Source organism: Anas acuta, chromosome 1 (genome assembly GCF_963932015.1).
Source record: "Anas acuta chromosome 1, bAnaAcu1.1, whole genome shotgun sequence".
Classification (NCBI taxonomy): domain Eukaryota; kingdom Metazoa; phylum Chordata; class Aves; order Anseriformes; family Anatidae; genus Anas; species Anas acuta.
In genome coordinates, this window is record NC_088979.1 from 199,281,146 (window position 1) to 199,301,192 (window position 20,047).

At 38.9% G+C, this 20,047-nt stretch overlaps 1 protein-coding gene across 3 annotated transcripts in view; it reads right to left on the reverse strand.

Annotated features, from left to right (window-relative positions):
* Positions 1–20,047, reverse strand: part of CELF2 (CUGBP Elav-like family member 2) — a 558,673-nt gene that overhangs the window by 346,792 nt on the left and 191,834 nt on the right. The window contains exon 2 of one of the 3 annotated variants that reach the window (XM_068670060.1): positions 14,316–14,386. The exons of the other annotated variants lie outside the window; for them this stretch is intronic. Coding sequence (XP_068526161.1) covers positions 14,316–14,365 — 50 coding nt within the window. The 5' untranslated portion in view covers positions 14,366–14,386. The remainder of the gene's footprint in view (positions 1–14,315; positions 14,387–20,047) is intronic. 3 annotated transcript variants of the gene reach the window in all.

Genomic DNA, 20,047 nt, shown 5'->3' on the forward strand with positions numbered 1-20,047 from the left:
GGTTCTTTGCTGGGTGGTAAATTCATTAATTTCTCCACTTACAAGTTTTCTTCATGAAAAACAGAACAAAAGGAAAAATTCCCCAAATTAACCAGTAATCTGTGGGCTTCAAGCCACAACTGCCAAAAATTTAAAACAATAAGTCATTTAGTATCTTCTCCTCCTGAGCTTGGCAGAAGACCTTTTTTGCTGTGCCACCCAAATGACTGGAAATGTAAAACTAAATTAAAGCAACTTTTCTTCCTTCCTCCCCTTGGATAAACATGTTCTTAGGAAATTTGCTTCTAAATATTACTAGTTCTTACCTTGTAGTAGTACTACAGATATAGTTTAATCTGTAGATAGATTTTGCTAATATTAAAACAGAACAAAAACAAATCCAAGGTCTTTCAGTGCATTAAGCATGGCACAGTCAAAAATCATGTATCTGTACAACAGATCTTGTTATTATTTAGAATCATGTTTTCTTACTTTCGCTCAATGAATAAAAAAAATAGTTTTGGAACCAGAAATCCCACCTGATCTAAGGAGAGCATACTGCACAGCAGCTCCATATTGTTCACCCTGCAGGGTGAAGGGAGTCTGGGACTGAGCTACAAAACTCCACATGTTAAATAAATAATAAGAGAAAGTAGGAATATTTTTGGAACGCCAATATCTACTGGTCTAAAATGGGTACCAGATCTGATTGTGTTGAATTCTGCATAAAACACTAGGAGAGTCTCTATCCTTTGCAATTTAAATGGAAAGGATGCAAAAACCTGGAAGAGGAGCAACAGCCAAAACAGAAAGGTGAACACACTTGCTACATGCTATATATCAGGCAGTGGGTGAACCACGCCTAGATGGAGCAAAGGCACCTAAGATTTTAAATCATCCTTATCTATTAGATCATACATTGCTAAGACTGCTGTCTTATGAAAAGAAAATGAGAGACAAATAATGACACCAGCAATGATTAAAAAATAAAGAAACAGGAACCTGGTGTTCCCTTATGTACACAATTTCTTGCAGTATCCCAGAGAAAAGTTTGAGTCATGCTATTTCGCAGCTTCATTTTTCAAAGAACCTAAAGTAACTACAGTTTCTGGACACTAATACGGTAAAATCACTGAAATTTTAGTGTGTGCATAAGGTGTTCCCACAGAACAACTCATCATAAAGCTTTGAAGAAAGATATTTAACTTGGCCATCTTTTAAGAGGTGAATCCTTCACATCCTTAAGCATAAATAGTCTGGTTAGGTTTGCAGTTGGGAATCACCTCTGTTCATCCAAAATGAAAATTCGAAAGCAAAACTGTTTCCTATGGGAGCCCCTCCCAGCAAAATTCAGAACTATACATAAAAAGAAAATACTCTGTTTTATTGTACTATTTTTCTTTGTGCACTGAGATATAAAGTAGTGTGAACCTCAGGCATTTGGGTTAAAAAAAAAAAACAACAACAAACAAACAAACAAACAGAATTCAAGTCTATACCTCTTGGGGAAAAAAAAAAAGGCAACATTGTTTTCATGATGTTAACAAAATAGGTGAAGACAAAAACAAACAAACACCTGAAATGCATTTAACAAGAAAATTTTACATGGAAAGAAAATGAGATTTACTCGCAAGGGTTTAATCCACGAATACTATATATATGTCAGGAAAATGCAGTCTTCAGGCTTCAGGTTACCTGATATACCTATATCAATCCCAAGGCTTAGCTGGTGCAGAGGATGTGCCAATGTGTCCAAAAAGCTCTGAATATTTACTTTTAAAAACTCATAGTTGGCCATAAGGTTCATCTTTAAAAGATGTTACCAAAAAAATCACAGAAATAGCAACATGGCTTGTTAAATTAAAATTAAAGTAATACCCATGTACAGCTTGGCACAAAACCTCATTCTGATTTCACTTTGGTAATGCATAACTTGTCATCAGATCCCTTTCTAATCTTACTTCAATAAAATATGCTTGACATCAAGATCCATATATGTTGCTTTCAATACTGCCTATAAACACGTCTCTCTGCTTTGCTTTAAATGGAACCTCAGGGTACAAAGCAATACAACACAAAAATAATTGTGCCATTTTATGGTTCTGAAAGCCATGCGACTTTAAAAGAACAGCTCAACAAATTGGAATGATAAAAACATCTTTATTACATACAATTTTAAGATATATATATATTTTTAAATTCACGTCCTCATGATGAAAGAGCTAATGAAGAGATGAAAGGAAAACAGAGGTTATTTTCAGAGGATTAAAATGCTTAGCACGGCCCAGAGACAGCAATAATATAAAAATGTATGTCTAGGGACTTAGTAAATTCACCTAAACAGGCTGGCATCTGCATGAATGGAAACACAATTGCTTTTAATATCAAGCCGTCAGCCTATTGTGTTTCATAACGACAAAGGAAATTCAAACAAAACAAGAGAGTTGCTTTGTAATTGCAGGGGAAACACAGGCAAATGCTGCCTCCATTTTAGTCTGTGTAAAATTGCCGGAGTTTGCATCGCACAGGAGTCTTTTCCAAACTAAGGAAGTTCAAATATTAATTTAAAAAGATAAAATAAAAACACACAAAACAACCCCACAACCTAAGATGGACCTTTGAACTACTTGCCAGTAAGAGACATTTGTTCTATGCACTCCCGTGGTCTGAAGCTTACAGACACTAATCCTTTTTGCCTGAGCACCATTTTTTTTTTTCAATCATTATGTTACTAGAGGTAAAAACCAAAGCCCACTCCAGAGGCCAGGGCCCTGGAGGAGAGGGTTTAGCTGGAAAGCATCAGCTAGAGGAGGAAGGATAACGCTGCGTTTATTGCAGCAGGCTTTACTCCATGAGACCTGGATTACCGTTTTCATTTTTGACAGAGGATTTCCATGTCACCTTGGGCAAAGCACCTAATTATACCCATTCATATCACAGTAACAACTATTGTCTTCTCTTCTGCCTCCTCCAGCCATACACTTGCAGAGAAGGAGTGTGTGTATGCTGCCAAGTACAACAAATCCCATCGTTCACCTCCAAGCCCCAACATCACATTGCTGTGGTCAGCAACTCACATCTGCGTGTGTGCTTCTGGCCAGCAAAGGACAATTACTGAAATAAGTGTCAGATAAACTTCTTCCTGTTTTTTGTTGCTTTATTCATTTTTCTTCTCTCTTTCTGCATGAGAAAAAAAAAAAACATACTCCCTCTCCCCCAAACAGAAGAGTAACCCCCAAAATCCAAACTGTTCTTGAGAAAATTTCAGCTACAGCATTCAGCAATTGATCTCAGCTCTGGAGTCTACCTCTTATGTAGACAGCAGCAGGTCCTGCCTCTCCTGTGGCTGTCATGGCCATTTCCAGGCCCAGCACCATAGTACTGTGGGATCCCGGACACGCTTCATTGCCCTGCACACTCCCTTTCATGTGAGATGATTTCCCTCATTAACTTGCCACAGTGCATGAGCATCTTGCATATATTTTATAGTGGAATCAACTATATAATAAACTTACTTGGCAAAAAAATATAAATCAGAAACTCAAAACAATCTCAAGTTTGATGCAAGGCAATGTTCTGTCCCTCCCTGACTTTTCTAAGGCATAATCAAACTCAAGTCCAACAGATACAATTATACAATTATGTGCCAATTGTCTGTGATTTTTCAGATGCGAGAGTCCTTTACTATGCAATCACCCTTTGAAGCACAGCTGAGATGTTTTGGCATCCAGCATCCCTCCAGAGCATTCGTGAATTGGTAGTACAACTCACCCTCGCAGGTCCCGACCCATTTATCAATAACTCGTAGCCAGCTACACAGAAGATCCCAGTTTCCCGTATCCCACTTGGGACAAAACTGCTCAAGAAACATTGATCAAATGTAGATGCGATAAAAGAAGCGACTCTGCCTCTTTCACCACAATCCTCTGTACTGTTTAAATTGAAATAACTCTTGAAATAACTCAGATTTTCCATCTTACTTTTTTTTTTTTTTTTTTTTTTTTTTTTTTTTTTTTTTTTTTTTTTTTTTTCCAAGAGAAAGCAGCAAGAGAATCATTGTTTTGGCCTCAAGGCATTCATCAAGCCCTCTCATTTCTTTCTGGAGTTCAGCAGAGTAGCCACTTTATCTGGTTTGTGATTGGATAGATTTTTTTCCCCAGGAAGATACTTCATTTTAGTGTATATGGAAGGTATACTGCACATAGAAACCAGGGGAATAGAGTAGCAAGGCACTAAATCTATCTACTAAAGAACATTTATTCAAAGACAACCACAAGGCTCAATCTAATTGACAATTTCTGCTTGGGGCCTATGATTAAAATACGAAGGCTGCTGCAGGTAAGAACAGGAAAGAACTAGCATTGCCATTGGCAAGAGCTTGCACAATAGCTGTCATGACCAGCAGTTATCACCAATTTGATTTTAGCACCTAGTATTAATCAAGATGTAATGAAAAAAGGCTTCAACTCAACAGCAGGGCATAGCCCAGGGCAATAAGGGGTTTGGGAGAGAGTGCTCCGCGGGGTAGGTGGTTACAAGTATCCTCTGGAATGTATGTTTGATATCCTAAACATGCATGTATGAAATAGTCATTTTTTAACAACATGCTTTAGGCACATTAACCCATACAATATCTGTTACTGTTTTCCATGACCTTATAAACCCAATGAGATTCTTCATAAATGTTTTCTTCACTTAATGTCTCCTCTTTACAGAGGAGAATCAGTGGAAGTTAAGAGTTTGTTTCTGCATCTTATGGGTTCCCCATCAATTCAGCTGCTACAGATGATGACTACTCTTGAACTTGATGTGACTCAAAGTGCACCTATGTCAGAAGAAGTACCAAAGCCTTGAGAAAACTGTGTGGAAAATGGTTTCTTAACTTTCTGTAGGAAGATTCAAAGACCAACTATGCCTGTCACTCCTTATTCCACCTTCAAGATACAGACCAGTTTTACACCTACTTTGCTGTGTCTCTTCTGTGCAAAGTTAAGCCACTTAAAATAATTTATCATCTTCCCCACTTTTTAAGAACAGCTTACTTTTTAGTAAGAGCAGAACATTGCATATATTCAAATTTGTCCTTAAAACATGTTAGCTACAAAATGTGTACGCAAATAATCTGTATCAAAAGACTTAGTGTGGAATATTTATCTCCATACTCACTAACGGATGCAACTATCTTCATTTATACACTTTTTCAAGAGAAACCACTTATGTCACAGGCTTGCTCCCCTTCTCCAAGGGCTCTCTTCCCATAGCTGATTATTCTCAATGGATTATTTGAGGAAAACGGGTGGGTGGTGGTGGTGTAATTTGTGCCAAAGTGTACCAAAGAATGATAGGAGGTGATTAGAGAAAGGTTTGAGTTCAGAGCAAAGTCTCCTATTTAATACCATATAAACTAATTCATATTCAAAAAAATAAAATAAAATTAGAAAATGCAAAAAAGGTGTGTAATAAATCCTTCCCACTCTATAGAGTACCATTTCACAGAATCACAGAATTGTCTAGGTTGGAAGAGACCTCAAGATCATCGAGTCCAACCTCTGACCTAACACTAACAAGTCCTCCACTAAACCATATCGCTAAGTTCAACATCTAAACATCTTTTAAAGACCTCCAGGGATGGTGACTCCACCTGGGCAGCCCATTCCAATGCCTAACAACCTCTCAGTAAAGAAGTTCTTCCTAATATCCAACTTAAAACACCCCTGGCACAACTTTAGCCCATTCCCCCTCGTCCTGTCACCAGGCACGTGGGAGAATAGACCAACCCCCACCTCTCTACCGCCTCCTTTAATGTACTTATAAAGAGTGATAAGGTTGCCCCTGAGCCTCCTTTTTTCCAGGCTGAACAAGCCCAGCTCCCTCAGCCGCTCCTCGTAGGACTTGTTCTCCAGGCCCCTCACCAGCTTCGTCGCCCTTCTCTGGACTCTTGAGCACCTTCATATCCTTCTTGTAGTGAGGGGCCCAAAACTGAACACAGTACTCAAGGTGCGGCCTCACCAGAGCCGAGTACAGGGGGGACAATCACTTCCCTAGCCCTGCTGGTCACACTGCTTCTTATGCAAGTCAGGATGCCGTTGGCCTTCGTGGCCACCTGAGCACACTGCTGGCTCATATTCAGCCGACTATCCACCAATACTCCCAGGTCCTTCTCTGCCAGGCAGCTTTCCAACCACTCATCTCCCAGCTTGTAGTTGTGCTTGGGGTTATTGCGCCTCAGGTGCAGGACCCGGCACTTGGCCTTGTTGAACTTCATACAGTTGACCTCAGCCCATCAGTCCAGCCTATCCAGATCCTCCTGCAGAGCCTTCCCACCCTCAAACAGATCGACACATGCACCTAACTTGGTGTCACCTGTGAACTTACTGAGGGTGCACTCGATCCCCTCATTCAGATCACTGATAAAGATATGAAAGAGGACCGGCCCCAGAACCGAGCCCTGGGGAATGCCACTAGTGACTAGCCTCCAGCTGGATTTGCCTCCATTCACCACGACTCTTTGGGCCCGGCTATCCAGCCAGTTTTTAACCAAATGAAGCGTATGCCAGTCCAAGCCATGAGCAAAGAGTTTCTTGAGGAGAATGCTGTGGGAAATGGTATCAAAAGCCTTGATATTTAATTCAAGATATTATATATTTTATTTATGTTGTTGGGAAGTTGACTGGCATTGGAACGACAACCACAATCTCTGGAAAATACTTATGATTATGTTGTTGCTTACAGTCCTGCAACCTACTATAGATACTATTTAAAAAATTACTATAATTCCACAACATCTTTGTGCCTGTAGAGCATGTGCATGCATATGTATGCATGACATGTTTAAGGCTATAACATTTAGAAACCAGAATTTGTTTATTACTTTGAAAAGCATTACACCACTTCAGGGGTGTCCTTATATATGCAGGCTTGAATATCTGTTATCATTGCAGCAGACCATTTATAGGGGTACAAGGTGTTAGTAAGGAACTAAGAACATTCTGTTTTACTCTACTGGATCACCTAACATACCACATTGACTATTTGGTCACAAACTCTTAGTGTCCCCTATAGGGAGGCTGCTGTTGGTCTGGGAAGGTTGGACAGGATGTTGTGTTGAGCATGTTGTACCACTGCTCACAGTAACTCAACTGGGCCATAACCATCTGTCATTGTTTTGTCTGGGATAGAGTTAATTCTCTTTGTAGATATTTTTATCATGCTGTGTTTTGGATTTTTTGATGGAAATAGAGGTGATAACACCCTGATGTTTTAGTTGTGTAGAGCAGTGCTTACACAGAGCCAAGGACTCTTCTGCTTCTCATGCTGTCCTGCCAGTGAGGAGGCTGGGGGTGCACCAGGATCTGGGAGGGGACACAGCCAGGACAGCTGAGCCAGGCTGACCAAAGCATGTCCTGTACCATGTGGTGTCATGTCTATTGATAAAATCTGGATAAAAAAAAGAGGAGGATGTTCAGAGTGATGCCATTGGTCAAGAAACCATTGTGTAATGAGACCTGCTTTCCTGAACAGGAAGTTTTTGGCTGAACACCTTCCTGCTGATGAGTAGTGAAACAATTCTTTGTTTTACTTTGCTTGTATGTACAGCTTTTGTTTTACCCAGTAAACTGTCTTCGCCTCAGCCCACAAGATCTTTCACTTTTACCTTTCTGATCCTTTCATCCATCCTCCCTGGGGAGAGGGAGTGAACAGCTGCGTGGGGCTCAGCTGCCCACCAGGTTAAACCACAATGCCAGCCACTGTCTTCAGGCATCTCCCAACATGCATTGCCACTTATCTCCCTCATATCCCAAACCTGAGCCACTTCCCAGGTCTTTCCTCCAGCTGTGATCATTTTTTTCCTTTCAGAGTCCTCTCGCTCTCCAAGACTACTTATTTCTGGGAACCTGTCTTTTCAGCCTCCTCTTTTTTCTAGACCCTCAAAGTGCCCATTTACCAATCAAAATAGTCACATGACCAGCCTTCTAATTGGTGCACCAGAGAGTTACATCTCTCTATTAACAACATGATTCAGGACATGCCACTTTGGTTTAGATCAGCTGTTTACAAAATGTACAACTAGCCTGTACAAGTTGCAGATAGGAAGTACCAGGCTTCTGTTTTACAGAAAAGCTCAAATGTGGACATTCATACTGCCTCCATCCCAATTTTTTGTTGTCTTTTTCTTTTTCCCTGCAACAGTTGTTAAACATGTATTAACTCGTCTCCTGCAAGCGCCTCATTGCAAAGTCACATGGTTTGAAGCAAAGGAAAGACAAAATCTATTTTGTATATGAATAGAACACTTGTTTACTGGTAAGGATATGACTCTTATTTTTGTTAAGAGGTGTAAAGCAGACATTAGTCTATTGATTTATGTGTATCAGCACTTGCATCAACTCTCCCTCTGCTAGGTAACTTGTGGAGATTCTTATGAAATATAGCAGTAACTCAACAAGGCAGCAAGCATAACTCCTAAGCTACATCCCTCCCCCCAAAATACCAAACACATTTAATCATGCCCACAAATATTAGCTTTAGCCTTATGTAAGCTTTGAATGAACACACAAATCTTACTATCACTATTTGAAGTCTAAAACACTGGCAAGATTCCCAGGTAAACCACTGTGATTTTGGAGAACACCAGGAAATTCAAGCGAAGCAGTAAAATTCTGCCTGCCCCAAACAAACAAATATGTTCCTTTGCCAAACAAAATTTCACAACAAAGTTAAACACGGTATTAGAAACAATTGAGATTCGTGGAAAAGAAATGCTGAGAGAGGTTCAAAAAACTCATCCAAGTATATATCTCCAAACTGGGGGTCTGTTTCCAAATATTTGATACATGAGCATGGAATCCAGCAATTGACAGTCTTCTGAGTCGAGGACCGTTAAATGCAGCTAGTACCACAAAGGAGATGCCTGCAACAAGAACTGGTTAAAAACATTCCCAACCAATGTCTCGATTTTAGACTGTGCAGTTCTGAAAAAAAATCCAGTGCTTGGGCAAGCCTTAGGATGCTGTCAGAAGACTCTCTTAGGAGCTCAAATTCCAAAAAAATGAGAGCATGAAAAATTTTTGAAGCACTACCCATCATTTTTCCTGTCTCAGTGAGTGCCAGTGAGCAAGAGGATCATTGAAAACTTGGCTATAGACCTCCCATTTTCATTTTGTTTCTTTTAAACAAATAGTTCAGCCTAACAATCTCCAGGACAAACACAGCAAAACAAAAAAGATCCCCACCCAGCACTCTGACTATAAAGCCTTTGGTTTGGCTAAGTCTTCTTGGACATAAGTAGATTGTCTTCACACAATCTGGGGACATGCAATAAGATTGATTACTCCTGGTACGAAGTCTTAAGAGTAAGAACTGCAAGCCATAAGCATGAGAATATAAAATCTTTTCCCAATATTTTCCTGAAGTGTCCTGTTGGAAATCTTCACAAGCTGATGTCTTCTTTGAAAGCTGGGCAGAAGTTTCTTTAATATGCATTAAAGGACATGAAAATTTTGCCCACAGATTGGATAGATGCTTCTGCTTGAAGTCAGGAAACAAGTAGTACTTGTATCACAAGTAGTTTAGATTGATTGGAAAATAAAATATCACAGTTGAAGCAGAAGCCAACATTTGGTCTGAAGTTCACAGGGAATTTAGAGAGGTTTTTTCTGTTACCTTGTGAGGTCAGAAAAGTTCCTATTTCAGAAACTTGTGGACTGACAGCTTCAAAAGAAATGTAGATCTCAAAGTAAGTCCTAAGATTCCGCAATAATCTTAGGGTGGAAATAAAGAAAGCCCCACTATGTGGTTTTCTATATTAAAGGAAAATACTACTAGCAAATTTGTACATTTTTATGTTCTGACTGAAAAGTTTATTGACCTTAAATGTCTTTGTGTACAAGTGAGCATCTGTGCCTTTCCATGAATTTTTATAGACTAGAAATCCCCACTCACATAATTATTTTTTTCCAGAATCCAAGGAATTTTATAACTATGAAAACTGGCAATACTTGTAATAAATTCATTACCTTTGCTCCTAAGGATTCCTGCATACTGGGATGATGGACAACACTGTATTTCCCCATGATACAAATATCAAACTCTTAACAAAGGCTATTCTTCCTCTCTGCCCTGCCCCTCCATTAACACCACCACACAGAACAAAGAATATGAAGTTTCATAGCTTCTACTGTTGCTTTCTTAAAAAGAAAATGGAGAAAAGTAGAATTGCACCACTCCCACCCCCCCTAAAGAAAAAAAGAAGAAAAAAAAGAGGAAAGCCAAAACTAAAGTATTTTCCAGTCTTAATAGCCATGTTTGTATGCAGGTTGGATTTTATTTGATGCCAGAACCTTTGTATTTTTTTTTTTTTTCCACAGGAGGGGAAGAGGGAACATTCAAAATCAGCTGTTTGGCAAAGAAAACAAACAAACAAAAAAAGTAAAACTGCAAAGAAGCAATACTTTTTGGGGTAATTAAATTAAGGTTCATACCTCAGATTAGATTCAATTTACCACAAGTGTAAAAAACACTCAAAGGTTCAACTCTAGGTTTGATGCTCAAGTAACCAAACCCCTAACATTTGTTGAGCTACGTTGACTGATTAAAAAAAAAAAAAAAGTGATGGGTTGGAAGGGACCATAACAATCATCTTGTTCCAACCCCCTGCCATGGGCAGGGTCACCTCCCACCAGCTCAGGCTGCCCAAAGCCCCATCCAGCCTGGCCTTGAGCACTGCCAGGGATGGGGTGGCCACAGCTCCTCTGGGCAGCCTGGGCTAGGGCCTCACTGCCCTGTCAGTGAAGATTTTCTTCCTTATATCTAATCTAAACCTACCCTCTTTTACGTTAAAGCCATTCCCCCTAGTCACTACAGTCCCTCCTTTGCTTTCCTGCAGCCCTCTTTAGGTACTAGAAGGAATGAACATCATGGTCCTTGCCCACTCTCCTTAGGAAACAGATGTGTAAATGTAGTCACATATGTATTACCTTAACCTCTCCCACCACTTTTGAGCTTCTTGACCAGCTTCAGAGACAGTTGACAGAAAGGTGGCAGTCTCAAAAACACCGTTTTTGCAAGCTTCATGGCAATAGGCAGTAAGCTAAAGACAGCCTCTTAGGGGTTCTGCTTCAGAAAAGGATGCTTTTCATCCTCAAGAACCACAAACAAAATAAAAAACACCCCATAGCAAATGAAATAAATAATACAAAACAAACAAACACAAAAGACTGAAGCCACCAGGAATACAAGAAAAAAAATTAACCAGAAAAACCTCTGTAAGTCTGATCCCAAATCTCATCCAAGAAAAGAGTATTCAACTAAGGTGCACATTTTAAAAAAGTAAGCAAAACAAACAAACACAACACGGACACACCATAAAAATAAAAATGAAAAAGGGGTTCCAATGGTTTCTGCTTTTCCACAATAATTTTTCCAAAAATGGAAAGAACATAGAGGAATAGTAACCTAGAATTGCAAAGTAATAAAGTTTTTCTATTTAAGAAAATATCTTGGTTGAACCTACAGATCTTGCCACACAAAAGTAGAATTAATTGAAAATCAGAACAGGTCCAAGTTATACCAAGGCTGGCTGTGTACATAATGCTGTTTACTGTTTCTCTGTTTTCAAGTCCACTATCCAACTTGAGAAAGTTTGCATTGCAACATACAAAAGATCTTACAATCTTGAAATCTTCAGGACCCTGTCTTTTCTGGTCAGTCTAATATAATGCTTTACCTCAGTGCTATGCCTGAATTTATCTTTGATCATCAATGCATCAAGCTCCCAGGAATTAAATGAGAATCTTGTTACATTAAAACAGTTGTTTATAATCAACCATGCACAAGCTGTTGGTATGGCTAGCTGCCACACAAATCAAGGTTTAAACAGACCAGGCTTACAGCTGAAATACAACTAATATGACATTATTCTTTCAGACATTTGGTTAGGCTGACAAATTTGTAACTCTGTAATTTACACAGTGTCCCCATGACATGTGGCAGTAATGCTATTGTGTACGGGGATTTTTTATCATGTGAAGGAGGGGGAGGAAATCTACATTTTCCTAATGCAAATCTTTCCCATAACAATTTCAAAATGCATGCTGGCTTGCAAAAGTATACAATTTACCTATCTGAGAGTACACGAAGTTCAAACAGTGATGGATAATTATTTTAATGCAATGCAAAATTACCCTGTAGAACTCATCGGTACAGAAAGCGGTTAAGATATCACATATAATACTGCTGCTAAATAAAAGTATATTCTTCAGTAACACAAGACAGAATAAAATTTTCAGGCTTTTTTGACTGGTGCATTGCATCAGGAAAGTAAATACTGTTAGAATTCAGCATTAGGAAAGAAAATTCAATTAGTAGGATTTTAACACTCTTGTGTAACATGGGAACTGTCTCATGGGATCAGACAGGAGTTTGTTTTATATGACCTTCTATCCCTAAGAGGTACAAAAAGCCTACATGGATAGGGATATGTTCCCAAATAAGGAAAGATTCTTCTCAACTTCAGATAATAGTTGGCCAAAGTGTGGGGACTTAGATCCTTTCCCATCCATTTTAATCCTATCTAATTGTAGATGCTCTCATCACCCATTAAATTCATTTTATTTTCCTCCTCCCAATTCTAAGCATCTGGCCTCCGTGGTATCCACTGGCAAAGTATCCTACAAGCTAATTGTCATGTGGGTTATTGGTTTCAAATATCTCACAAGATTCCCCCCTCCTCTACCCCCCAGCCCTTTGTGTTAGGACAAAATTCAAACAACAAAAGCCTAAATCACCATTTCTGAGAAGTGCTTATTATTCTGTGTAACTCTTTGCTTCTGTAATTAAACACTCCTCATAAGGAAGTCTTTCTAGGTTTGAAATTATTAGCTAACTATTGCTGGAACCCCTCAGTTAAAGCATATTTTTATCATCTTCCTCGAGGAATTCAGAATTGGCTGCTACTACTCAGTAGATACAAAGCTACCATATATAGGTAACTACTCTGTTCCAGATCATCACATCTTAAGAAAGCATCATACATACTGATTATACAGCTTCCTCCCTGCAAAGCTGATTTTATTCCATAGTGTCACATAGGCTTCCAGCTGCTGAAGAAATAAAAAAATGCCCAGGCCTTTGCTGCTGAACTAATTCTGCTTTCCCATCCCACTTTCACCATGTAGATTTGTGCAAACTTCTTGTGTGGTCTGACTGCTGTTGTGTATTGCATGAACAAATGGGGGGGGGGGGGGGGGGGGGCGGAGAGAGAAAAATGCAGAACTCATTTTTTCCTCCAAATTGTCATGTTTTGTGATGTTGCAACCTGGAATCCAGCATTTTTTTCATGTCCAAATCATGAGCTTTCTGTGTACATAGCTTGCTTTCATCAACGGAGATTGTATTTTCCTGCTGTTGTTCTAGCATGCATTTTCATATCTGCTTAAATTTAATCCATAACCTGAATTGCCAACACACAAGGAACAAATAAAACTGTAATAAGTTGCAGAGAGTTTAATAGGAAAACAAGGCAACAATTATTACTTTCAGATTAATACAGGCACACAGTACTTTCAAGCTAGGTTTCTGTACATTACAGGACATTTTCTTAAAGGATGGCTATGATGTTTTTTTCCATAAGTTATTTTTTTTTCCTAGGATTTTTCTCCTATGATGCTGATACAGTAAATATCTGTGACTGTAGCAAAAACAATTATGTCAACCGTTACTTTTTATCTGCCTATAATAGGATAAAGTTATGCCTCCTAGAATTGGACCTGCAACTTCATCCATGCTCATTCTCATTTCCTCAACTCTACCACAGCAATGTGAACAACATAAATTTTCTTTGTCGTGGATCAAAGACTGTTTGCTGTTTTGTCAGTGTAAGAATTATTACTTATTCTCATTGTTGAACACTCTCCTGTCTATGGCTATGCAGTATCCACAGATAACAGAGAGAAGAAAGGGTGCAATAACCACATCTCAGCCACATACTGTTAGGAAAATTCAGATTATATTTTACTATATAAAATGTTGCTAGAGGGGGTACATTTAAGGTAGGGGGATCTCTTAGCAGAAGAGAGACTTGTTTTTCTCTGGGCTGAGGGGGTGAAGAACTGAGACCACTTTTAAATTCTATTTATATCACAGATTTTTTTCCTCGTAAGATGCAAGTGAAGACCTCAAAGTCCATGATCTACTCAGCTTTGAGGCATCACATAACAATATTCTAACAAGATTCATAACAAGATTCTGGAGCTGCACTTCTAAGACCTGTGTATGCAGTGTAAACTCTCATTAACCACAGATAATATGAATCTCAGCAAACAGAACAAGTTACTGACCGCAGATGTAGCTGCAGTGCTTGGTGAACAACTGGGAGGTCTGAACTCATTGAAACAGCAGTCCCAGAGCTCTGTGAAGAAACCATGTTGCTCCGGGTTAAAAATGCAAACTGCTTTTTTTCAGAAATAATAATAAAAAAAAATATGGTCAAAAAAAATCGTGAAACTTTTAGCTCAAAAGGGTGTCACAAAAATGCTATTCTATGATACATCAAGTTTCATTTTTCCTATCACCACTTTTCAGTGATTTAAAGTTGGTATGCAACTTATATAGTGAGTTTACACAGCTTGCCTGCAAACTAGGATGTTATAGGCTTAAACTTATTAATAGATTATGCTAAATTTATTAGACTACTTGAATGCTAATTGAAAGAGCAAAGAGCCAGGTCATCTATTTATTTTAAATATGGGGAAAATAACTAGAAAATTAAAACATAACGTAATCTTATTCCCAAGAGGTTTTCAGAGTCCAGACTTCAGACAGTGTAAAACTGGGCATCAATAGGCTGGAAGCAATTCATACAGAAATGGCTCTGACCACAACATTTTTTCTCCCATTAGATCTAGAATTTTTCCGTATAAGAAGAAAGATGTCAAGTCTTCTGCAAAACACATGGGTCCCAATTCTCAGTTACTCTAAGCCAGTACATCTTGCTCAAAGGAGCTTTGTCAGTTCATGTCAGCTGGAAATCTAACCCCAAAAGTCACATAAAAGACTGTGCCAATTAATTCCTGTTGGATTCAATGAGAGTTTACATCAGTGTTTAAATACTTACTTGAGGCCTTTAATACCTTTCTCCCCCTTCCAAGCCTGTAATTCTTCCCAGGGCTCTGGCTACATAAACCCCTTATTTTGGCATGTCCAACCAAAACTTGACCCCGGTCAGCAGCATTCTGCAACTCTTGCCAAGACCAGCTTTTCCAACAAGGGGAAGTCCAAGGACTGTGGGGACACCACCAGTTTCCGCAATGACAGCTGCAGGCAGGACTGAAATTCTTCCCTAAGACCACAGAGGGGTAGAAACGACGGCCAGCTGAAGGGCCACATTAGCAAATGTGTCCAGCAGCTCTGCTGATGGGGCACGTAAATTGAGGCTCAAATACGTAACATGGATCACACACTCCTTCATGGAGGAATTCACATGGAAAGCCAAGCAAACCTCCCAAGGACGAGAAACCACTTCTGGTTAACATGCACTAACACCTTGCTTGCTTCAAGCAAAGATTAATTACAGTCTTAGAGGTTGAGAAGTGAAGTTATGTCCAGCTGACAACTGCTTGAAGGCAAATTTAGTTACTATTTGCAGAACCAGACAGTTTCAGATTGAAATCTGACGATGTCTCCTGATTAAGAATGAGTCTAATGGAAGGTACAGTGTTGGGATGACAAGCATACATTAACTCACTTGTATATTTACAACCTATTTTAATTTTGTGTGGAGAAAGACTGTTAGGTCCACACATTTTTTCGGTACTGGAATACCCACAGCTTTAAAACACTCGCTTAGAGACCTTTCTATAGCACATCTGTTCTCTTTGGAGCAGGAAACAGAGAACTCTATTTAAAATTAAAAAAAAAAAAAAATCAAAACCTAAACTCCCTCTTCTTTAACTTTAAAGCTAAAGTTTACTCCAGCCTTTCCATAGTACCTTACAAACTCTTGTGTGGAATATACTTAATCAAGCTGCTCAAGAGAATGTCTTGCCACAAAAAGTTTATAGATAAGACTACCAACCTGCTGATGTAGTGAGAATGTAGTCTGCAGTTCATGTACGTCCAGCTGAGAATCAGTCTTCCACTACTGAATACTCTTGTAAAGTAACCTGAACAAGGAACTTAATCTTCTAACAAGTCCAAATAGTTGGTCTTTATAAAGCATAAACAACCACAGACAATTTAACTTGACATCTATTTAAAAAAAAAAATCTAGCACAACAAGACAGATTTTTCCAATAATCTGAAATATACACATTCAATGAAAGAGAGACAATACAATTATGAGAATCACTGGAGCCTCCCAATATTACTTTGTTTAGAAAATCTTCACTTTTAAATCTCAGTTTAAAAATAAATAAATAAATAAAAATCAGTATCTGCTGATCAACAGGAGTCCAGTAAGAACAATGATCTGCTAACATGAGCTTGGGACTGATTCAATAACAAGTGTCTCAGAATGAATTGTCAGAACAAACTCTGTGCACAATAACTGCATGGAGTTTCTCAGATGAAGAATATTAATTAAAAAAAAAAATAGAAAGCTAAAAGCCTCTTCTGCTTGTGCTGTGAAATTGGGAAGCACACAATCAAGGAAAAAAAAATCTAAGAAAGTTACATAGAAACACAATTTGCATTAAGTTTTTTTTTTTTTGTTTGTTTGTTTTTTAACAAATTTAATGTGTAATCACTAGCAGCATATTAAGAGGTTGGGTGCTAGCATTTAGGTTGCACTAAGAAATTTTTTTTAGTGCCAGAAAACATTTTTCAGAAGTAGTTGAGCTCTTGAAGTCAAAACATCTTCCTTTGGAGACACTGATACACATCAGACAGCATCCACAGGGAACAGTTATAGAAGTTCCCTTACGGACAATAACATCTGATCTTTCTTAGGTCAAGCAAGAAACAAACAAAATCTTCTGGATTTTGATGCAGGGACCCAGCATGGGAGACCACAAATCTCCCTAGTTCCTGCTTGCTCTGATCCATAGTTGGTATAGCGCCTTGTGATTAGCATGGGTGCAGGAGATCCTTAATGAGTATCTCTTCACCAGAGTAAAGCCCATTATTTAGACAATGCTGTAATAACTGCTGAAATAACTGCTAAAGAGGTTCACTGCTGTGATTACACCTGACATTGACACACAAGTCAGTGGGGTATGCTACCAAAGACTGGGAAAGTGCCATGTGATCTGTGTACCTCTGAACAGCGGTGATGAACCACAGGTGTATAAAAGTGCATTTACACTGGAAAAGAGTGAGAAAATAAGGAGAGAAAGGAATGAATCTGTGAAAAGCTGTGTAGCAGTGAGATCAGAAAAAAAGCAGTTATGCAGGGAAGGAGCTGGATACCAAAGCAGAGATGAAGCTTTGGGTGGGAGCAGGCACATTAATAAAGCAGAACAGCAACTGAGCTTACAAATTGTTATAAAGGGTTACTAGAACAGAAGTGTTTTAAAAAGTAAATAAAACAACAAAACTAATTTGTCATTGGGTGAATCTCAGACAGAGCATTCAGTTCTGGTTTCCAGACTTCAGCCAGCTTCAGCCTAGCAATTTATTGGAAAAATAAAAAGCTGGTGCACACAGGAAATTTGTGTGACTGTGAAGCTGCCTTGTGAAAGCAGAAATACTGAGAAAAGGGTTTTAGTAAATGAGCATGAAATTACTTGCTCTCAAGAGTTAAATTCTAGTTTCATTTAAGAAAATTATGTTTTATGAGGGCAGGCACTAAAGAGCCCAGCCCAAGAGCAATCCTTCATTGCTGTGGGCTCTCTATGGAGAAAACTGTAAGTCTCTAGAGCCAAAAAAAAATATAGATAGATAGATATAGATAAGACAGGTATTAATAACTCCATTTTACTGGTGGGAACTGAGGCACATAGAGATTAAGTAACTCATCCAAACTGACTTGGAGTCTTGGAAAGCTTGAAATTACAGCCTTATCTCTCAAAGCACAATCTAACATCTCCACTGTCCTTTGCAATCTACAGGTGATTTCTTTCTTATTTTAGTTCCGTTGAATACAGAACCAGACAAGTTTAAAATGTGCAATGGGTTAGTTGTAAATGAGGCATGGAGACCTGCACGTTAGAACTCTCATTGACTTGTGAAGTGAAGATGATGAAATGGTAGATGGAAGTCGATACGACTAAGTAATGTATGTAGGAAAGGAGCATCCTGCTTTTATCTGCACCCTGCAAAATGTACACCCTTGTAACCATGTGTCACTAATCACCAAGCAGGAATTTAATTTTGCAGTACAATAGATGCAGAAAAAACTTGATCTTCCCACCCTCCAGAGAAATAAACCTGAATTCAGCATCTCAAGGTCCTGCTTGTTTTGACTTGGACCAGATGGACCCATAAATCCCTTCCAACCTCAACCACGTCAGGATTCTGTGAAAAGACTTCAAGAAGCTACCATGTGTCCCAAAACACAAAAGCAAGACAAATTTACACCTAAAAAAGAGCCCTTCCAACACATTGCTTTGTTAATGTACATGCAACCAGTGGGTCAAGCTGCAAAATTTCTTTGCTTCAAGTTGTCACAGGTCCAAAGCTAAAACTGCAAAACCAGTGAGATAAATTCAAGGGGGAATCATTCATCAAGAAAAGTCATCACTGCTGGCAGAGGAAGACCCTGAACTGCAAATTGCTGGTAGCTGGGAGAATACAATTGCACACTTGGCATCCTACTCTCTTGCTAAGCACCTGCATTACTGGCATGGTAATTTTATATTGCATGTGTTAGAGGTTAGGGCAATTTAAACAATTAGGCAAAGGAATACAGAGGCAGTGATAAGTAAACCTCTTTGTGAAAGAACATTCATTTGAATTGGATGGTTAAATCCTCCATGAAGCACCTGGAAGATTTAACAACTCATGTCCAAATGAACAAGATGTAATGAGCTTGTATACAGGCTTGATATGAAAAGTGGATTGTTTTTAGTAAAACAGTGGAGAATAACCTCTTATTGAAAAGAGCAATATTGAATTTTAATCAGGGGAAAAATAAAGATGCAAGAATAAATCTGCACAGGCTTAGAGAAGGACTAGATGACTTTCTCAGCCATCAACAATAAACGCTGGAGTGTGCTACATCTTAATCTGCTATTTTCTGTTATCTTCACTTTTTCAATCACCCCATATATGATGCCTTTCTAAGAAGATGAAGAAAAAAATAAAAAAACAAGCCAAGAAAAACTGCTAGTATTGTCCTCTGGAAAGTGCAGAGAAAGCATGGATACCAGAGATGAAAAAGTGATTAAAAACACATTCTTTGATATAGCTGGCCCTAATTTTTCATCCCACTCACTGAAGAGTCGCACATTCAAACTGAAAGCAGGGGAATCCCAACTACATTTTGCTGGTCATGTTTTATATATTAGAGCTTAGTCATAACTTGTATCCTCCTGGTGATTCTCATCCACGTAATAACTTGGGACTTATCTGACCCTCACTAACATCCCTTTCAGTGCAATCTCTTCCGTGATCCATATTTGCAGAGACGTCTTTTTGCGCCTTTTTTTTTTTTTTTTTTCAAGCAAGCATATTGTGGCAATTATGGAGCAATTAGTATTCTCCACTGACATCCAAAATTCCATTATCTTTATTTCCTGGTGGTGACGGAGTCCAGCATTATGTCTCTGGGCCAAACCTTCAGGGCTCTTTTGGTTTTGTTTCTGAGGAGTGGGTGGAGACAATATTGTTCAGGTCCTCAGAGTAAAGCATATATGAAACCATTTTTCCCCCTTTCTGAACAGCAGTTTGGTGCTGTGGGGCCACGTACTAAACCAGTTTGCTCCAGTACTGAATACAACCGAGGATGCCTTACTGTATCTCAAGTTTTGCTGAGCTGGAAAGCCAGGAGCCGAAGCAGTAATAGGATTCGCAATGCTACAGTTCTCTCTGTTTACTGTTCTATGCCAAAAATTAAATCTGAGCCATTGCATTTCTGAGCCATTTCTTTGCCATTCTGCAAATCTGAGACATTTCTGCCCTCTTTTCCAAGTTT